Raw genomic sequence first — 22013 nt, forward strand, 5'->3', positions numbered from 1 at the left:
TTAACCCACTGAAACTGAACAGCACAACAATAACGTGCATCATGTACACAGACCATATTGTAGTATTAGCAAAAACCCAGAGAGGGTTGCAGATTGCCCTACTGAATCTAGAGTACCACATGATGAAAAACCAGCTTGAAATAAATGTTCAGAAAACAAAAATCATGGCTTTGATGAGACAAAATAAAAAGAAAGGACCAGCGACTTCGTTCTACATTGGAAAGGAAAAAATCGAAGAAGTAAAAAAGGTCAAATATCTTGGGGTTTGGCTAACACAATCACCAACAGAGATAGAATGGCCACAGCACCTCAGACCCAAAACACTATCATTAGCACAACAAGCAAAAATGTTACATCAGAAAAACGGAAAATTTTCATTGACACCGGTCATAACATTTTACAGACAAAAGGTGATGGCAATCTTAACATATGGCGCTGAAGCAATGTTAAACATAGATAGGAAGCTATTGAGTGACACATACGCACCACCAATTGAAATTTTAAGAACTAAGATCAATGGAAAGAAAGAACAGCCCTTGGAAATATGGAAAAGAGCAATCGAAACAAAATGTGAAGCTGAAGGCATCTCCAGAGATATGCTCTTCAACAGACCGCAAAAAGGAGATTGATAGAGAATGACTGGATACGGACAATGAGACCAAAGCCAAATATCAACATGACATCCCTTGCAAACTGGATGTCAGACCAATCAACAAATTGCCAACACATTTAAAACCATTCCCAACATCGAAGACTAGAGACATCTTTATGAGAATGAGGCTAAATATACTGCCCACACAAGAAATCTTGGTAGCCAGGAGGAAAATTACAGCCAAAGAAAAATACTGCAGATTTTGCAATGACGAAGAGTCAACCGAAAGCCTGCACCACATCATGATGATATGCCCTGCCCTAAGTGGGAAATGAAATTTAGCCAGAGGATGGTTTATGCAGAATCAAATGACATTCTCCCCAGAAGATCGATGGGCCTTAATCATAGCAGGAAATGAGAAAAAACGGATATATGCAATAGTTTCCTTTTGGAATAACATCATGGGGAACTGCCAAACTGGATGAGAAAGAAGAAAGGTAATAATCGACTACACACAACAGACTCTAGCGGGTCCTTTTGCAAAAACATTTTTTTTTCTTTTTTTATGTTTGGCTGAAGACACAAAATCATATGTAAGATAATGTAATAGGATGAAAGGTTTGATATTTAAACCAAAACATTTTAAATTAAAAAAAATATATGTTTCTGCTGTTCAGAAACATATCGACAGGGGGCGTAGTGAGCCTCGACTCGGCCATCGATCCGCCTTGCTCCGTGTTCGATCGTCGGCTAAGCAAGGGATGTCAAGCATCGTATATATATAACATGTCACTACTCCCCATGCTTCAGCGCCTTTTTTACACGCGCTTGCACGCTGCATCGGAAACGCAACTTGAGTTTACTCAACCTTTTTCCTTCACACAATTGTTTGTTTTTTGGTAAAACCTCGACTCAATGTCCACTCACTGGGTCTCAGGCTTTAAATGGTGCACTGATTGCAAGGCCAAAATGTCTGTCTATGGTGTTTGGGTTCGGCACACCACACGCAGGCCTGTGTGTCGTGAGTCCCTGCATGCTCGAAAGTCCCTGCGTGAGAGTGCCGGAAAACTGGCTCTGGTCCGACCGCCCTCTACATCTCTGGTGCAGTCTCTTGTCTGGTTTTCTGAGGCCGAGACTGAGGAGCCCACCCCTAAGAACGGTGAAGAAAGAAACGGAATAAAACAAAGAAACTGTCCAACTCTAGGAGCCATTTCTCTTTGTCTTCCTCACAGAAGACGCAACACCACCGCCGTCGGCAGGAATCCAGCTGGTCTTTGGAACAAGGTAAGCCCTCAAAGGGACCCACCACTCGCGAAGAGTGGGAAAGTTTTAAACAAGAAATGCTTACCATGTTTAAACAGGTAGCTGTTGGCGCGGTTCCCCCCACCCCCTGACCAGCAGGCCTTGGCAGCAAATGCGGCCCTCAGTAACCCCTACCCCATGCTAGCCACCAAATCGATGTCGGCGAAGCCTTCGGGTTCGACAAAAAAGGTAGGAAGAACGCCTTTCGGAAAGCCAGCTAAAGGCTGCCTCCCACGATGACCATCGGAGCAGTCGGTGTCAAAAACGATGCCATCAACGACAATGGCCACATTGCTGGCGTTAAAGCCATTGCATCGGGGGACAAACCCTCTTCATCGACTACCAATTGTTTTCAGCCGCTATCAAGGTCAGGGTGTTTCGGTTCTATGCGGTTGATCTTCGGCATCAATCAGCCCAATGACCACAATGACGTCAACCCACTTTACACGGGAGCCGGCGGTGTCGATTATTTCGACGATCGGGCTGATCTATTGGCACTGGCACAAGAGCTACAAGATGGTTTAGACACATCTCCAGACCTTGATATGCAGCAAAGCCAACCCTACACGCATGCTAATGTTAAGTATAGGGCATTGGTAGAGCGGGTTGTAAACACCCTTGGGCTAAAGTCGTCCACCACACCTTTTTAGGGGTACGACCTGAGAGACATCCTAGGTACAGGTCCGGCAGTTGACCATAACATGCCTTTCAATCAGGCCATAGCAGACCCCTCAGCCACACCCTTGCACGTCTTTCCCCGTGAATGCCAATTTCACTGGGAAGTACAGGCTGGCAAGAGAGGATCCTTCTTTCCTCTTTACCCACCCTTCCCCAGAAAGGCTTGTGGTGCAAGCTTCCACGATATCCACCAGACCCACGGCATCCACATCAAATCTCCCCCCGGATAGGGAGGGAAAGAAGTTAGACTCTTTAGCCAAGAAAGTTTTCACTTCTGGCAGCATGGCACTCAAGGCCACAAATGTAGCTTGCAGATTTGAGCAGTATGCTTACGGTTTGTGGAAAGCTGTGGAACATGCAACAGAATACGTCCCTCAGGGTGCTATGCGGGACAGATTTCTACAGCTTGTGGAGGACCGGAAGGAGGTAGCCAAGCAGTCATTGCAAACAGGCCTGGATGTTGCAGACTGCATTGGCCACTCAATGGAGTCAGCAGTAGTTATGAGGCGGAAATCCTATTTAAAAACCTCTGGATTGTCCCTGAATGTTCAGAACCGCCTGCTGGATATGCCTTTTGAGGGAGATATGCTCTTTGGACAAAAGGCGGGATGACTCTTTAGAAAAATTCAAGGAGTATAAGATTGCCGCTAAGTCACTGGGCCTAGCTGGTGAGCCAGCCAAACCTGCTTTCAGCTTTGCCTCAAGGGGAAGAGTCTATAAGTGCTATGTACCCTATGGCAGAGATGCGCAGCTCCCACAAACCAGGCTGGGGCAGAGGCGTTTTACGTTTCTCGGAAGGGGCAGAAAGGTTTTGTGAGGGCAACAGACAGTGGCCTAAGCCGCTTTGATTTCCCCTCTCAGGATTTACCGGTTGGTGGACGGTTAGCACGTCATTGACCCCAGTGGCAGGAGATTACCTCAGAGGCCTGGGCCCTGCAAACAATTCTTTGTGGTCATTGCCTGCCCTTCTTGAGAAATCCACCGGTCAGACTCCCAAATCCCCCAATCCAATCGGGACGGGAGCTCCAGGAAGAACTGAGAGCCCTGAAGAGGTATCTCCTAAATAGAGAGTGTCGGACTGGTATTCTGAGTATTTTTTGGTGCCCAAGAAGGGAGGAGGTCTCAGTCCCATTCTGGACCTCATGCCTTGAACAAGTTCAGGATGGTGACGTTGAGAGATTCTCCATGCTCTCGAACTTCAGGACTGGCTGGTGTCAATGAACCTACAGGACGCCTATTTCCATGTGCCAATACATTAAAGCACAGAAAGTTCCTATGGACAAGCACTATCGGTTCAAGGTGCTTCCCTTTGTGTTGGCCACCTCTCAGGGTCTTAACAAGGTTGTGGCGGTAGTCGAGGGTCACCTGAAGAGATCCGGGTCCACGTATTTACTTACCTGGACGACTGGCTGATCTGGGGGAAGTTAGCGGGAAGGTCTTGTCTCATCTGGAGAACACCTGCCTACTACTGCACAGGCTGGGCTTCTCCCTGAACTTGAAGTCCCACGTGACACCAGTCCAAAAAGCTCCAGTTCATCGGAGCAGTCCTAGACACTCGGATAAGGAAGGCTTTCCCACCCGAAGAGAGAGCCAAAAGCATAGAGCAGATGGTACATTTATTCCGAAACCACACCACTTTACCTGTCGTTTCCTTCCTCTGCCTCTTAAGTCTCATGGCCTCCTGTATTTTTCTAGTGCCAGAGGCCAGGCTCACGGATCCTCTCAGTGTCCAGCCAAGTTGTCCTCGACCTGAGCTGGTGGACTGACTGCAGCAATCTTATGGCGTGGTAACCCTTCTGGCCCCCTTGGCCTCAGGCCCAACACATCACAGTTGCATCTCGGAAGGGTTGGGGTGCTCACTGTGAGGATTTGCAGGTGAGTGGCCTTTGGTCAGCGACAGAAGCCAGGTGGCACATCAACAGGCTGGATTTGCCAGCCTTTAGGCTAGCCCTGAAGGCTTTCGCCCCGTCTCTCAAGGGGAAGCATGTCCTGATTCTGACGGACAACACAGTGGCTATGCACTACCTGAACAAGCAAGGTGGCGTGCGCACCCTCCCCTCTGCAGAGAGGCGATGCAGCTGTGGTTCTGGTTGCTGGCGAACCGGATCTCGATCTCGGCAGTTAATCTGGTGGGGATAGAGAACTGCTTGACAAATGCTCTGAGCAAGCAAAGCACAGTCTCACGCGAGTTTGAAGTTTGCCAGGAATTCCTGGAGGAGGTCTTCTCTCGTTGGGGTACCCCAGCAGTGAATCTGTTTGCCATGGATTCCAACAGGAAGTGCAGACTGTTTTGCTTGAGGGAATTCTCAGCAAACAGTGCACTGGGGGGGGACGCGTGCATTCCTGGTGGATTGAACCTTCCCTCGCCACTATGCATTCCCCCCTGATTCCTGACATTCCGTGGGTTTTCAGGAGGTTGAAGAGGTTTTGGGCGACCATGATCTCAATCGTCCTGGACTGGGCGAGGAGAACGCGGTAATCCAATTTCTTGGATCTGTCCATCTGCCCACCTCACCGGTTGCCTCGGCGCCCGGATCTCCTGACCCAGTCAGAAGGTCGGGTACTCCAGCCTATCCCCCGGAGTCCCTCAACCTACATGTGTGGCTCTTGAGAGGATGAGGTATGATGACTGGGACCTCTTAGAGGAGGTACTTGAGGTGTTGCTGGCTGCACACAGACCATCTACAAGATCTCTGTATGCGTGCAGGTGGAGAAGATTTGAGGTGTTGAGCAGGGGACGCAAGATCGACCCGTCTTTTACCCCACCACTACAGTGATGGAGTTCCTCCTGTCACTGGCCTCAGCAGGCATTCAGGTTACCACAGTCAAAGGATATTTGGCGGCCTTGTCTGTGTTCAAAAGGTCCCCGGATCAAAGTTATTTCTTCACGATCCCGGTTATGGCCCAATTCCTAAAGGGCCTTGTGAATACGTTTCTGCCAAATCCCTTTGTTGCCCCAGATTGGGATATTAATCTGTTCTGACATTCTTGATAGCGGCTCCATTTGAGCCCCTGTATTCCTGTTCCTTGAGACTGTTGTCTTCGAAAATAGCCTTACACCTACGTCCCGTCCCCTTTCCTCCACCTTGCTACGGAAGGGACTGAAACCGGAACCTTTTTCACCTGAAAAATTAAACGTTCTCTTTAAATTTAGATGGGAGCAGGGGCACGGCCTTGGGAGCATGAGCTCCTTTAACCCCGCCCCTGGTCGCCACACCTCAGTCCTCTTTTCCTCATCGACAGCAGCGTACCGGCTTCACCAGCACTTGTGGTTGAGCCCTCCTGGGCTTGTAATTCCATGCAGTTTCCCATAATTCTTTTTTTCTCAAATCTAATCATTATTTTTCAGATACTTCCAGGGATACAGCGTCCACCGGTGCCCCAGCCTGTCCTCGATGCTTGTAGTCCGCGGTGGGCTTCAGTAGGGACCCTTCGTGCAACTGTTTGTTTCCCAACTCAGACCTGCGAGCCCTCTTACTCCGAAGCCTGGGAGAAGACCACGGATGGGAAGGCTGTTTGGCGTACAACGCTCTTACTCCCTGGTCCCTCAAGAATCGGTTGGCGCAGTGGAGGGAGCTGTTCTCCAGGTCCCCGCCGAAGCACCTTAATGTGTACGTCTGGAGGAAGACTAGGAAAGCAAATATATTGTTTAGCAAAGCACCCTGTAGGTGCGACTCCTTCCCGGGGAAGCCTACGGAAGGGCGTAGGCAGTCGAGCCCTGTCGCCAGCAATAAGGGTACCGAACTAACCGCCGAGGGGTCCAAGGATCCTCCCAGTCCTACCGACAAAGAGCAAAGGGGATTGCATACCAGGACAGGGGGCCCATAAACGCCTTTGTTTGCAAGAGCATTCCACAACAGAATCGCCGGCCTGGCGGAATAACTGGGCATCCCCCAGCCACAAAAAGAACAGCAGCAGACTGGCGTCTTGGTGGAGGTCCTCACCATCAGGGGAGAATCAAGATCCGGGATTCCACTGCAGAAGGACATGGAGGCCCTTGCGCAGTAAGGTTGGTTGAAGCCTCACTCCACACAGCCATTAACAAAAAGCTGGATGCAAAGTTCGGGCAAGTAGAGGATGACTCACTGCTCTTACCGGTTCACCCCCAACCACTGGCATCTGTCATTGCGGCAGCGTCCATATACGCTAAAACGCAGAAGTCAGCAAGCATGTCCACTTCAACATTGTATGGCGAGCGCTGGAACGAACATTGTTTGAAATACGTGTAATAAAAGACGCAAGTAAAGTTGAACTGCTGATGAGTGATTGAACTTGAAACCAAGGTACAATATTTTTGACAAAGTGGTCGGGCCTCCGTGTGTGTGCTCAATCACAGGTCTCTGTAAGTTATCCAACTGAAAAGTGAAAGAGTTGTAGAGAATTGTGAATTGAAGTCAAGCAAAATCTTGCGCACAATCAAAAGTCTTCGATGTTGATACAGTAATGAAAGTTTGTGGCAAAGTAGATAAAGTTGGTCTGAGCCCAGCAGAGGGAGATCAATTGAAAGCTTTGTGTTAAAGTGGGTCTGAGCCCGGCAGAGAGGGACCCGAGGTGAAGCTAAAATCGCCCGAGAGGGTTTTGTGCTAAAGTGGGCCTGAGCCCGGTGGGGGGGGGCCCGGGGTGAACAGAAAATCACCCGAGAATTTGTACGTGTGAAATCCTAAGAAAAAAGGAACTTTGATGTTTGTTATGTTATATCAGGCCCTCTGAAAAAGAGACTTTGAATGGCAAAGAGAATTTGGCACAGAAGGCCATGATGTTGAAGTTTTGAGCTGTACCCTCGTGCTAGCGAAGCCAGAGACAGTGCTAAGCTAGAGAGTGCCGTCTTGTCCCGTGCTGAAAACGTGGGGAAGGTAAGCCAACGGCTTGAATATCCTAACATTTCATTTCTTGAACACTTTTCTTTTGCAGAACATTGTTTCCCACACTAGTTGTATTTAGAGGTAAGAATTGGCAACAGGTTTATTAGTATAGGCCCTTTTATTTTGACAAGACACCACTAGAACTGTGTTATTATTTGATGGTCGTAGCTTGTCGTCCCATCTTTAGATTTGGGATTAGATAGGCGTTTTTCAAACCCAATTGAAGTTCAATAAACACCCTTGAACTGTGACACTTGCGTCTGTCTTACGGTTTGATACCATGCCTTCCTCACACTTCCTATTGGATTTACCTACCCACAAGTAGGCATCCTTCAAGGCCGGCCTGGCAGTAGCCAGGTTAGTGGCACAAGACATCATAGAGGCTACCGTCGCCCACATTGATATGGCAAGTAGAGCCATCTGTGTAGCCACAGATATGAGAAGGACGGCCTGGCTTACGGCAACCAGGTTCAACCCTGATGTCCGTCCAGCAGAGAATCCTAGATCTCCCCTTTGAAGGGGACGACTTGTTCCACTCCACCACAGACGAAGAGCTGGACAAGAAGAAAAGCAGCTCCCGGACAGCCAAATCACTTGCTATTCTGCTATTATTGCTATTCTGATGAAAATGGCATCCAAATGTTTTGGGCAGGGAACTTCAGCAGGTTCGGGGGCTTTCAAGATCGCCGGGCCAGGCAGCCGGACCGGTCTCCCATCCATCACAGTTGTAAACACCAAAAGTCATCTCATAAGGGATTCTTTCATTCCCCCTCCTTGGCACCTCAGAACCAAAGAAGCAATGACTGGACGTTTCAGATCCACAGCCCCCCAATCAGGGGCAGGTTTGCTCTCCACAGTCAGGCTTGGAGGGCAAGGTTTGCGGACCCCTGGGTGATTTCAGTAGTCTCGCTGGGCTTCAAGCTACCTCTTCCGTTTCCTCCACCTTGTTACCCCCTCCTCCCACAGATCGGGACACCATCACTCTTAGCAGAGTTACGCTCGCTGATTTGCTATTTAGAAGAAGCAGACTGGCCTGTGTGTGGGCCTAGATCTAGTCTTCTTAAACCTGTACCTGCCTCTACGGAAATTGAAAATGGTGATGCCAGCTGTAATAGCAGAGACGCTGTGTGGGGGACACTGGACGTGCTCCCTGGATCTGAGGGACGCATATCTTCATGTCCCCATAGCGCAATCTCATCAACCCTTCCACAGGTTTCGGGTCATCCGTCTGCACTTACAGGTCCAATACAATGTACTACCATTTCGACTGAATATGGCTCTGAGGGTCTTCACAGGGCTCATGAATGCAGTGGTGGCTCTTCTCCGGGCGGAGGGCCTTCATGTATACCCGTACCTAGACGACTGGTTATTCGGTGCAGCATCTCTGGAACAAGTCAGGTACTCAGCTAGCAGGCTCATGAGCACACTTTACGAGCCGAGTTCTCTATCAGCTCCCATAAGTCGCAGCTACAACCAACACAAACACTGTTGTTTCTGGGAATGCAGTGGGACACGCAGAAGCAAATGGTGTTCCCCACGAGGGAAAAGGTGATGACTATCAAGGCCGCTGTGGGCCACTTCCCCAGCAGGACTGTAACCAAGGCATGGTAGTATCAGCACCTATTGGGCATAGCTTTTGGGATCAGGAATCTGGATTTCAGGCAGCAGCAATCACCAGACCCATGCACCAGTACCTGGCATGGTGGAGGCAGGATGACCTCATGGTGGACAGACCCTTCAGACCACCCAAGGCGGATCTCACCATTATGATAGACACCTCCCTCCAGGGTTGGGGGGCCACCCTGGGTGGACTTGCAGTCCATGGTCTAGGGACGACCAGCAGAACCACATCAACGGTTGGAAATTATGGCTATCTGGCTCGCGCTCAAGGCATTCCTTCCCATGATCAAGAACAGAGTAGTGTGCATTCAGATGGACAACTCTGCCTGCATGTATTACCTCAACAAACGGGGGCACCAGATCGCCATCGGCAAGATCAGGGAAACCCTCCAGCTGCGTCTCATTCTAATAGCTCCACAGTGGCCAGCCAGGCCATGATTCTCAGACCTCAAGTTGTCGGACCAACCTCCAGCTCCACTCCCTCTCGGGCCGTACTCCCTCCTGGGTAGAGCAAGGGGGAGCGGTGATCCACCCCTCTCTAGAGAAGCTAGCCCTAGCAGCTTGGTCCCTGAGCAGGTAACGCTTCAACATCGCCAGTTGATATTGAAAAACGTTTATTTCGGTAGGACATAGCATACCATAAAAACACAATAATTAACATCACAATATCCATAAAAACAATAAACAAGTAAAATCATCATATAAATTTAAAAAGAGAATCATGGACAATCAAGCCTTAATAAATATTCTCTTAATGATAAGGCACGCTTTAAAAACTTTAAGACTGCCCACCCCACCTGAACAGAGTCAACCCTTAACAAATAATGTAGTGCGGGCTCATAGCGTCGCAGGCCACGGCCCTGCAAAACGGGTTTTAAAGTTTGTTCCCTAATTATTGAAAAGTTGGGGCAGAATAAAAAGAAATTGCCAAATCTTCTTTAGGTGCCCCACATAAAAGACTGCACCGGTCCGTTCTCCCTTTGGACCAGACCGACATCACAGCTCTCAGGTGTAGGCAGTTAAAACGGGCCCTTGAAACGTGAAAGCGCTGAGACTGGTGGTTGGCCCAGCTCACATATTTTTAAAAGCCAGGAGATGTAATCAGTGAGTGTAATCTGTTGGCAGGCTTCATAAGCTCTAAGGCTGCTCTTCTGGCCAAAAGAAGCTAGAGCACACCTGCTCTACCATAGTTTGCAGTCTTGGATGATAATAGCGTTGATGTATAAAAGCATTTGCCTTACCCTGCATGCACCAGCAGTGTCCTCACATGACTGAGCCAAGGAATTTTTTTATTAAAGTTCTCTGGTCACCAGATAACTAATTTGTTCTTGAGTGAGGGTAGCTCTAGTGTTTCTCCAGATTCTGAGCCAGTGATTTACTGGTAGGGCTACACCCGAGTCGCCCAAGTAACGACAGCCACGCTCTTGATGGACTGCAAAATTTGGACCGTATGTGGCTTTACCATGGCCTACATTTAGTGGCAATTCTGGTGGTTTGCTTTAAATAAACTCGGAGCTCTGGATAACCCCCTTACCCCAGCTGACTGCTTAAACCTTTGTAGCTGCTTTTCAGCCTGTGCCTCAGATCCCAAATTTGCAGAGAATCTTACCCCAAGATAATCAAAGTGATTAACTCTTGGGATCAGCGCTCCTCTGCAAAAAATAACTAAAGACTTAGGGGGGGCGTTTCTTTCCACAACAGGCCATAACTGCCGATTTCCAGACATTTATCTTGAGCCTGAGATTGGCCATAAATCCAGAATAGTCGTCCACCAGACGCTGTGCTGATCTGGGGGTGCGGGCAAGGAAGACCACATCATCAGCGTAAGCAAGTACTGGCAGGAGTCTATTAACCAATTTGGGAGAATCGGAAAGCAAATTCAATAAATGTTTGTATGGGCCGTTTGTATAAAGACCGAAGAGGAGTGGAGCCAGGACACACCCCCTGACGCACCCCACACTCCACCTGGAAAGAGGGGGTGTGTTGTCCATCCGCTGCACTCCTCACTTGGGCCTTTGTAGAGCTATGCAATCCCTCCATCAGGTCCACCAATCGGCCAGGGCAATTCATGGATTTGAGCACACTCCACAGCCTATCACAATTGACCTTATCGAAGGCTGTACTCTGATCCAAGAAAGCCCCAAAAAATTGGCTGCTCCTTAACAAACAGCAAATGTGCTGAATGTGCTGCAATCAGGTAAAGAGACCACATTCCAGTTGTCTCAGGACAATCTGGAAATCATCCAAGAAGCCAGGAGTCGGGCTACTCGGAAGCAGTACAGGAGCAAATGTACCACATTCTGCTTCTGGGCCAAAGAAAAAGGAGTGGACCCACTGACTTGCACGCTTGACCAAGTGCTATCATTCTTGACTTACCTAGCTAGTACAGGGGTCCAGGTGGACACGTGTCGGACATATCTTTCAGCCATAGGGGATTAAGGAATTCAGACAGGTATTTCTTTTCACCCGCCAACCCAGTGGTGAAAAGGCATGCAGTGGGGCTAACAAGACTATGCCCACCTATCGGGCGCCTGCACCGAGTCTGGGACCTTAATGTGGTACTCAGCACCCTGGCACACAAACCATTTGATCCCATGGTGACAGTAGACATCAAATTAGTCACTCTAGTGGCTACAGAGCTGTACTCTGTTTGTCATCGGGACATGGTGGTGCTCTGCACTCATCCTGGGTTCCTCCCAAAGGTTGTCTCCTCTTTTCATCTCAACAAGTAGATCGTGCTCCCCACCTTCTTCCCTAATCTGACAGAGGAGGTGGAGAAGCTGCTCCACTGTCTGGACGTCAGATGAGCATTGAAGTTCTACCTGGCTAGGACTAAGGACTTCCGCAGATCGAATGCTTTGTTTATCACCTTTGGAGGATCGAAACCAGGCAAGCAAGCGTCCAAGGCGTCAATATCCAGATGGATAGCGTCATCTGGCTATTGTTTGTTCGCCCACCATGAATACCTGTGAGTCATATCCTGTACATTGTTATGTCTTTTTACTAATTCACACAATTGTTGGGCCTAGGTGTGCCTATGCCCTTCTGTCTTTCTATGGTCACTGCCATCCAATAGGGTGTACAAATTACAATGCAAGGAAGTCCCAAGGGACATGCACGCCCACGCAATCCAGGCCAAGGCAGAAGCGGTCGTTTTCCATCACCATGTGTCATGGCAGGTGATTAACAGGGCAGCCACATGGGCCACCCCATCAGTTTTCTGTAAGCATTACATTTTGGATACTAGCACTCGGGCTGACACAGCCTTTCGGGCAGGCGGTTCTGCGTAACCGGTTTGCCGAGAGTCCACAAGCACTCTCCTCTCCAGGGCTTTCTAGTCAGTGGTAATCGCCCATGCAGTGTGGAGGAAAGGGAATGGAACGTGGCAGTAATTATTACTCACTGGAGTGACTAACGTACTCCTAGTCCCCTTTCCTCCAAACGTCCCACTACACTTCCCCCAGAAAATAGTTGGATTTTTGAACAATTTAATACAGCCAATGTGTCAAAGGGGACTGAGGTGTAGCGCCGGTGGGCGTGGTTAAGGGAGCGCATGCTCTCAGGGGTGCTCCCCCACGCGCATATACAGTTAAAGGGAACATTTTATTTTTCTTGTGAAAAAGGTTCCGGTCCCGTCCCTAACGAGGAACGCCCATGCAGGATGGAGGAAAGGGGACTAAGGACTAGGAGTAAGTTAGTCACTACGGTGAGTAACACTTAATTTTTGGGTGCGATCACTTCAGCCAGGAGGGTTAGTGAGTTGCAGGCATTGTACTGCAAGCCCCCCTTTCCAGCTTTTTTTTTTTTCGGGAAAAAGTTTCCCTTAAAGCCAGACCTGGCTTTCTCCCAAAAGTGGTTTCTAAGTTCCACCTTTCTCAGTCCATAGATTTAATGGTCTTCTACCCTCCATCACACCCCTCTAAGGAGGAGGAGTGGTTGCACCGATAGATCCCAAAAGAGCCTTGTGCTTTTACGACGCTAAAACGTCTGAGTTCCGAAAGTCTGCACAGCTGTTCGTGGCCCATTCGATGTCCCACAAGGGTCTAGCTGTAACTACGCAGACTGTCTTGTTGGATTATTCTTTGCATCACAGAATGTTACCAGTCTGCAGGCAGGGAGCTTCTTCCCGGCATCAGGGCACACTTGACAAGAGAGGTCTTGTCTTCTACAGCCTTGCAGAGAGGAGTTCCCATTAGGGACATCTGTCGTGCGGCCACATTGTCGTCCTTGTACACGTTTACCAAGCACTATTGTCTGGATGTTACCCGCAGGGCTGATGCACCTTTTGGTAGGGCAGTTCTGCAAAATCTGCTACTGTAGCACTTTCTGCCCGCCTCCGTTATCCTAACTGCTTGGGAAATCTATCAGATGAGGAATCTGCAGGAGAAATTACTTACTGTAATGTTCTTTCAATGGATTGCCTTTCTCCTGCACATTCCTCATCTTGATAGATAGCCATCATCCAGCTCTGCTACTCAGAAACGTTTCAACAGGGGCGTGGTGGACTACGACTAGCCCCTCGATCCACCTTGCTCGGTGCTCTATCGTCAACACCAGAAGTGACGTCAGACGTCGTATATATAACACGTCATTGTGCTCCATGCTTCAGTTCCTTTTTTCTACTCGCTGCATCGGGAACACGACTTTGAGTTTACTCAACTTTATTTTTACCTAGTTGGACATTTTTCTCTTAAAACCTGGATGCAATGTCGTCTCACAGGCTTTCAGGCTTCGAGCGATGCCATGATTGCAAGACCAAAATGTCCGTAACCGTCCTCCACGACATCTGTCTGTGGTGCCTAGATGTTGATCACGACACGGAGGCCTGCACGTTGTGCGCAAAGATGCAGCTGAAGTCCCTACGTGAGAGGGGCGGGAAACTGGCTTTGGGCCGACCAGTCGCCAAATCTCTGGCGCGGTCCCTCGTCAGGCCTTCGCAGGCCGAGAATGAGGAGACCACCCAGCGACAAAGGGAAGGAACGACATTGCAAGAAGACTAAAACGGCGGTCCCACTCCAGGAGCCATTCCTTGCGGAAGAAGAAGCAGCATCTACGAAAGTCCAGCTCGTCGTCGGAACGAAGTTAAGCCCTCAACAGGGCCGACAACTCAGGAACAGTGGGAAAGTTTTAAAATTTCCATGCTTGAAATTTTAAGCAACAAGCTGCTGTAGGTGGGTCTCCGGCCCCGACTAGCAAGCTTTGGTGACAAAAGCAGCGCCTGTGGCTCCCAACCCCAAGCCAGCCACTCCGTCAATGTCAGACGCCTTCGGGCATCATGCCTACCATGCATAAGTCGTTACAGGGCCATAATGCTGAGTACCGCGGCCCCCAACAGTCATCCGAGTGTCCCTCGGCTGAAAGAACCTTCGGCATCGACAGTTTCGGCTCCGAAACCTATTCTCAAGCCCTCAGCGCAGACAGTCGCTGATGGTTGAGATCGGGATTCTTTGACTGGATGCAATCCATATTTGGCATCAATGAACCAGTCAACCCTGTTTACACGGGTGCCGGCAGCTTCGATTTCTTTCGACGACCAGGCCGATTTATTGGCCTTAGCTCAGGGTCTACAAGACACCAATGGTCTGGATACTTCCCCAGACCTTGAGGTACAACAAAACCAGCCCTATATCCATGCTAATATCAAGTTCATGGATCTGGTTCACAGGGTTGTTGACACCTTGGGGTTGAAGGGGTCTACCACACCCCTTCAGGGGTATGAGCTCACTGACATTTTGGGCAAGTGTCGCACAGTTGAGCATAACATGATGTTCAACCCAGCCATTGCAGACCCTTTAGTCTCCTTATGCCAGCATCCTTGTACTATTCTCCCTGTGAATGCCAATTTTACAAGTAAGTATAGGCCAGCAAGAGGAAACCCTACTTTCCTCGCCATACACCCTTCCTCGGAAGGGTTGGGTATACAGGCTGCCACCATTTCCACCAGACGAGTGGCAGCCACTTCCGATCTGTCTACAGACAGAGAGGGAAAGAAAACGGATGAATTGGCCAGAAAGGTGTTCACTTCTGGCAGCATGGCGCTCAAAGCCACAACCATAGCCTGTGGATTTGCCAAGTACTAGTTTGGCTTATGGAAGGCTGTGGAACATGCTGCTGCATACGTCCTTGAGGGTGCCATGCACGACACATTTTTAACAGCTGGTGAAGGATGGGAAGGAGGTAGCCAAGCAGTCATTGCAAACTGGCCTGGACCTAGCGGACTGCGTTGGCAGAGCAATTGGTTCAGCAGTTTTAATGAGATGCCAAGCCTATCTAAAAACTTCTGGCTTCTCTCCGAATGTTCAGAACAGGCTGTTCAACATGCCCTTTGAAGGTGACATGCTTTTCAGTAAGAAAGTGGACGAATCCATGGAGAAATTAAAGGAATCCAAGTGGGCTGCTAAATCATTGGGCCTAGTGGCACAGCCGGCCAAGCCTGTCTTCAGCTTCGCCTCCAGGGGCAGGAGCTATAGACGTTATGTACGCTATCGCAGGAAGGCGCAGCTACCGCAAGCCAGGCAAGGGCATAGGCGCTTCTCGCGTCCTGGAAGGGGCAGAGGGGCCTCTGGAGCCCAGCAAGCAGCTACAGTGGCAGGGGCACCCGCGTTCTCAACGCCACTTTGATTTTCCCCTCCCACAATGCACGATTGGTGAACGGTTGGCAGGGCATTGGCCTCAGTGACAAGAAATAAGTTCCGATGCCAGGGCCCTGCAGTTGATTTGGTGGGGTTATTGTTTGCCTTTTCTGAAGAGGCCTACATACAGACCTCCACCTCCCCGAATCCAACTGGGACAGGAGCTGCAGGAAGAACTGAGAGCCCTGTTGTCGAAGGGTGCCATGGAATAATTACCTCCCGATCAGAGAGGGTCGGATTGGTATTCCCAGTATTTTATGGTGCCCAAGAAGGGAGGAGGTCTCCATCCCATCCTGGACCTCAGGCCTTGAACACATTTCTGAGGAAATACAAATTCAGGATAGTGATGTTGAGAGATATTCTCCACACTCTCGAACTACAGGACTGGCTGATGTCTGTAGACCTACAGGAAACTTATTTCCATGTGCAAATCCATCGAAAGCACAGGAGGTTACTAAGGTACACCATAGGAGATATGCTCCATCAGTTCAAGATGCTTCCCTGTGGTCTAACCTCCGCCCCAAGGGTCTTCCCCACACTTGTGCAGTAGTTACGGATCACCTCAGGAGATATAGGGTCCACGCATTTCCTTATTCTGGACGATTAATCCGAGAGAAGTCAGCGGGGCATGTTTTGCCTCACGTGGAGGGCACCTGTCTGCTTTTGCACAAGCTGGGCTTCTCCCTGAACATGAAGTCCCATGTGACACCAGTCCAGAGGCTTCAGTTCATCAGAGCACGTCTAGACACTCAGATAGGGAAACTTTCCCACCCAAAGAGAGAGCTGAAAGCAATACACCAGATGGTACATGTGTTCTGGAAACACGCTACTTTACCAGCGGCTTCCTTTTTCTGCCTCTTATGTCTCATGGTCTCTTGTATTTTTCTAGTGCCAGAGGCCAGGCTACGCATGAGAACCCTCCAGTGGCTCTTAGGAGATCAATGGTCTCAGTATCTAGGAGCCCTCAGGGACCCTCTCCACGTCTCCACCCCAGGTGGTCCTCGACCTAAGGTGGGGGGACAACTGCAGCAACCTTATGACGAGGGAACGCTTCTGGCCCCCTTGGCCTCAGACGCGTGTGGTCACAGATGCGTCATTGAAGGGTTGGGGCGGTCACTGCGTGGACTTGCAGGGGAGTGGCCTTTGGTCCACGACAGAAGGCAAGTAGCATATCAACAGACTAGAGTTGCGAGCCATCAGGCTAGCCTTGAGGGCTTTCAGCCCGTCTCTCAAGGGGAAGCATGTCATCATTCTAATGGATAACACAGTGGCCATGCTCTAACTGAACAAACAGGGTGACGTGCACTCCCGTCCCATATGCACAGAGGCAATGTTACTGTGGTTCTGGTTGCTAGAGAACAAGATCTCAGTCTCAGCAGTTCATCTGGCAGGGACGGAGAATGTTTGGTGGTTGCTCTGAGCAGGCAGAGCACAGTCTTGCACGAGTGGGAAGTGCCTGCAAGTCCTGGAAAGAGGTGTTCTCTTTCTGGGCTTCCCCAGCAGTGGATCTGTTCGCCACAGAGTTCAAAAGGAAATGTGAACAGTTTTGCTCCAGGGAATTCTCAGCGAACGGCACAGTGGGGTATGTGTTTCTGGTGGATTGTACCTTCCCTCTCCACTAAGCTTTCCCCCCCGATTCCCTTCATTCCTTGGGTTCTCAGGAGGTTGAAGAGATTCCGAGGGACCATGATCTTGATCGCCCCGGACTGGGCGAAGAATACGTGGTACTCAGATCTCTTGGCTCTGTCCATCTGCCCACCTCACTGGCTGCCTCAGCGCCTGGATCTCCTGACCCAGTCGGATGAGGTAGGAAAAACTGGGACCTCTCAGAGGAGGTACTTGAGGTGTTGCTGGCTGCATGCAGACCGCCTACAAGATCTCTGTAAGCGTACAGATGGAGTAGATTTGAGGCATGGTGTAGGAAATGCATGATCGACCCCCATCTCTTGCCCCACCACTACAGCGATGGAGTTCCTTCTGTCACTGGCCTCAGCAGGCCTTCAGGTTACCACAGTCTAGGGGTATTTGATGGCCTTGTCTGTGTTCAAAAGTTCCCCGGATTAGGGTTCTTTCTTCACTATACCGGTCATGGTCCAATTCCTGAAGGGCCTTCTTAATAGGTTTCCACCAGGTCCTTCTGTTCCAGATTGGGACCTTAATCTGGTTTTGACCTTTTTGATGGTGGCTTCATTTGAGCCCCTTCATTCCTGTTCTTTGCGACTCTTATCCCTTAAAACAGCCTTTTTGGTTGCAATCACGTCAGCCAGGAAAGATGGTGAACTGCAGGAATTATGCTGCAAACCACCTTTTTTGCTGTTTTCTAGAGAAAAAGTTTCTCTGTCCTGGCTTCATTCCAAAGTGTTGTTTCTGAATTCCACCTTTCACAATCTATTAATTTATTTGTGTTTTACTTCCCTCCACACCCCTCGAAAGAGAAGGAGCGATTTAATCGTCTTGACCCAAAAAGAATCTTGAGCTTTTATGTTGCCCGTTCATATGAGTTCCAGAAACCGGACCAGTTGTTCGTAGCCCATTCTCTATTTCGCAATCCCTTTCACGGTGGATTATTTTATGTATATCGGAATGTTACCAGTCGGCAGGCAATGAACGTCCACCAGGGATCAGAGCACATTCAACAGAGAGGTTTCAGCTTCCACAGCCCTACAGAGGGGTGTTCCTGTTAGCCACATGGTCTTCTTTACATACATTCACCATGCTTTGGATGTTGCCCGGGGGACGGAAGCACGCTTTGGTAGGGCAGTTCTGCAGAACCTACTTGTTTAATACTTTCTGCCCTCTTCCTTTAGCCCAACTGCTTGGGGAGTGTATCAAGATGATGAATCTGCAGGAGAAAAGCAACTCATTGAAGGAGAAGTTAATCACCGTAATGATCTTTCTATGTATTCTTCTCCCGCAGATTCCTCGTTTCCCCTCCAAGCCATCCCCACTCAGAAAGTGTTGTGGCTCACCGCTTCTATCTAAGTGAGAAAGATGTTGTTGATGGCTCTGGGGTGTTCATTTTCCCCTCATTGTTCTTTTAAAAAAAAAAAATGTAATCTCTAATTATATGGGATCACCATTTTGGATGCATACCTTTGTTTTTTACAGGCTAGTTAGCCTCCTCCCATCTGGTCTTCCTCTGAAGCGTTCAAGCACAGGGGAAAAAGGGAGGAACTGAAGCATGGGGCATAGTGACTTGTTGTATATACACACAACGCCTGATGTACCTTCTGGAGCCGACGATCGAGCACTGAAGAAGGTGGATCGACAGCCGAGTCGAGGTCCACTACACCGCCTGTCTAAGTATCCCAGCAACAGAGCTGGATGATGGATATCTATCAAGATGAGGAATCTGCGGGAGAAGAATCAATAGAAAGATCATTACGGTGAGTAATTTCTCCTTCTTAGTTGCCATCACTTCCACTAGACTGGTGATTGACTTCCAGGCATTCTGTTAAACATCCCTAACAGGCTTTCTCCAAGGAGAAGGTGACATTGAGAGTTGGGCCATCCTTCCTCCTGAAGGTGGTCACAGATTTCCATCCCTCTCAAAAGATCCATCTTCCTTCTCCTTCCATTCTCTCCTTTTTTTCCTGCGCCTCATCTTTCCAAGGCAGAGAAGAGTTTCCATCGACTGGACCCAGTGCGGCCCTCAGCTACTACATCTCTGGGATGAGAGAGGCCAAGAAAGAGGACCAGCTTTTCGTTAGTTAAGATGGTGCCCTTGCTGGAAGGGCTGTGACAAAACAGACCCTATCTAGGTGGATCATTCTCTGCATCACGGAGTGCTGTGATCTGGCTCGGCTGTGATCCACCATAGGGTTGGCCACTACCTCAGTTCTGCAACAAGGAGTCCAAGTTTTAAATTTTGCGAAGTGGTTACTTGGGAATCATTGCCCATGTTTGCTTAGTATTACTGCTTGGGTTCCCTGTCTGGTCAGGACGTTTGTTTTGGTAGATCTGTCAGTCAGCCTTTTTTTGTTTAGGTTGTGTCCTTACTATCGGCCCTCCTCCAGGTCTATGTGCTGCTTTGGGAGTCTATCAGAGATGAGGCATTCTTAAGAGGAACAAGTCTATTAGAAGAACAAATTACTTAACTCTCTGTAATTTTATTTCTGTTGGATGTTCCTCGAATGAATTCCTTATCCCGTCTCCCTTCCCACCCCTCTTGGCTCATAGCTAGTATTCCTTGCCTCTGCTGTCACTCAACATCAGAGTGCTGGGGCAAAAGGGTGGAATCAATGTTGCAGTGCGCCACACTTCTATATATACTAGCTCAGATGTCATTTATGGCGCGGGGCATGTATTTGTGTTGGGTGGAGCCGCACTGCGCCCCGTGGTCGCAGAAAGGTTTCCAAAGAGCAGCTGTGCTGGGAGATGGATCTCAGAGAGGAGGAATCTGTGGCAGGAACGTCCATCAGTACGAACATTAGCGAGAGGTAAGTAATTTGTTCTTCTAAAGCCATTGTAAGAGTTGTCATATATGTATGTATTTGAATATATTTATTGCTAATTTCCCACTTTTTATTCTTTTCCTTCTAGATACCTTGTTGGACAACGGCTTGTAAATTATGAACGCAAATCTGGTAGATCAAGTACATCACCGCCACCCCCACAGACTTCACAGGAATAGAATACATTCAGCCTTCATGAACTCTTTGAAACCATTCTCCTCTGAGCAGTGTGTTTTTTCCATCAAGATTTTCAGCATTCAAACAGTGGCAACAGACACTGCTCACCAGTTTGCATTTTGCCTGTATTATTCATTTTGCAATCCTTTGCCTGTACATGTGTAAATAGAATTTCCATCACCTAAAAACTTTGGGTTCAGCGAATAATAATTTGCATTGTACATCTTTAAACAAACATGAAGAGAGATCATAAGTGTATATTAATTTATTAAATCTGATTGCCACTTTACTTCGGACAGTTGGTTTTGTGAATGAGCGGCATAGTTGTCACTGTAATGTTGCAAAAGAAGCATTTGGAAGCATTTTTATGTCACTGATCACTTGTTAGGTGCTCGTGACATATCTTAAATATTGATGGACTGTGGTGACTCCTGTCCACCTTATTTCCTTCGGACTGCCATTTTCTGGGTGGAGGAGTAGGACATGAGAAAAGTAAGAAAAGCAAACGCTCTCTAACTTTAGAACCAACTCTTAGAGAATCTGATTTGTTTTGATTGTCATTGCCGTTTTCCTGATAAGAAGGGAGTTCTGGCATCTCTGGATGGGAGTGAGCGGCAAAAGAATTGTATAACACCAAAGTTGTTGTACATTTGTATTGACTGATTGTTATTTTTTAATGTGTTGCTGGGTTTGTAATGTACATTTAATAAGTACAAATCTTTTGGCTGGGTGTTGAGTGGAAAACAAGTACCATTTTTAATATGTATATTAAATCTGCAATGCTTAAGTAAACATGAATTTCTTGACGCTGGCAGTCAGGACTGAAAAGTATTAAGCTTCTATAATTTGCCACTGAGAGACACATTTTTGAGGAATCCCTATGTCAAAAAGAAAATTAAGGGTTTATGTACTAGTAGTCTCTTTGCATTAAATAACTGTTCCCTTTCATTCAAATCTATGCATTTTCAGATACAACAGCAGTCTTTTTTCATTCTAAGTTCCCACCTAACATGATAAAAATGTATTATTCCATTGCATCAGAAGATTCTTATTTGTAGAGGAGCTGGCTCCTGTTTATGTAAATTCTCAAACAACATTTCCTTATACATATCAGATGGTAATGTGAATCAGAGTAAGTAAGTAGGCGCTTGACTGGAAATGTTTTAATTGAGGATATCCTGAAAATTATATTTTTACTTGAGAGCATTTGCAACGGCTGCATTGCTTCTGAGACGCAGATTACAGAGTTTACAGTAAGAAAATCATGCTTGCATCACCATATTGCTTTATAAACCAAAGGTGTAACCTAAAAATGTTTGGATTATGGAGGAGGGCAGAAATAATACACACGTGAAGCATCTGGGACATTAAGTGTAGGAGAATTCATGCAGTACTTTAATCTGAATCAGAGTAGACTGCAAAAGTGCTTTTATCCCTGCCTATTAATTACATGGCTCTATTGTTGCAAGCTAAAAGACGACAGGCCTGTGAAGCAGTCATTTTTTGCGATTATGGCATTGGCAAATAGTTTGCCTTCGATGCCTTGCTGCTGCAGTGAATTTGTAGAATTAAAACATAGTTACTATAAAGTAACATACAAGTTACATGTAGCCTTGGGCAGTGTCTTTGTATGCAGGGTTTTTCCTATGTTGGTAGAAAATGTTTATTTTAAACAAACAAGAAACGAAGAGTGATA

The 22013-nt window shown here is 48.1% G+C and overlaps 1 protein-coding gene across 1 annotated transcript in view; it reads left to right on the forward strand.

Annotated features, from left to right (window-relative positions):
* The window catches only part of MARCHF6 (membrane associated ring-CH-type finger 6), a 2224824-nt gene extending 2204218 nt beyond the window's left edge, over window positions 1-20606 (forward strand). Inside the window, exon 26 of the mRNA XM_069613753.1 lies at window positions 20229-20606. Within this exon, the coding sequence (XP_069469854.1) occupies window positions 20229-20319 (91 nt within the window). The 3' untranslated portion in view covers window positions 20320-20606. The remainder of the gene's footprint in view (window positions 1-20228) is intronic.
* The last annotated feature ends 1407 nt before the right edge of the window (window positions 20607-22013 follow it).

This window comes from Ambystoma mexicanum, chromosome 5p (assembly GCF_040938575.1).
Source record: "Ambystoma mexicanum isolate Mex_15411 chromosome 5p, UKY_AmexF1_1, whole genome shotgun sequence".
Taxonomy (NCBI): domain Eukaryota; kingdom Metazoa; phylum Chordata; class Amphibia; order Caudata; family Ambystomatidae; genus Ambystoma; species Ambystoma mexicanum.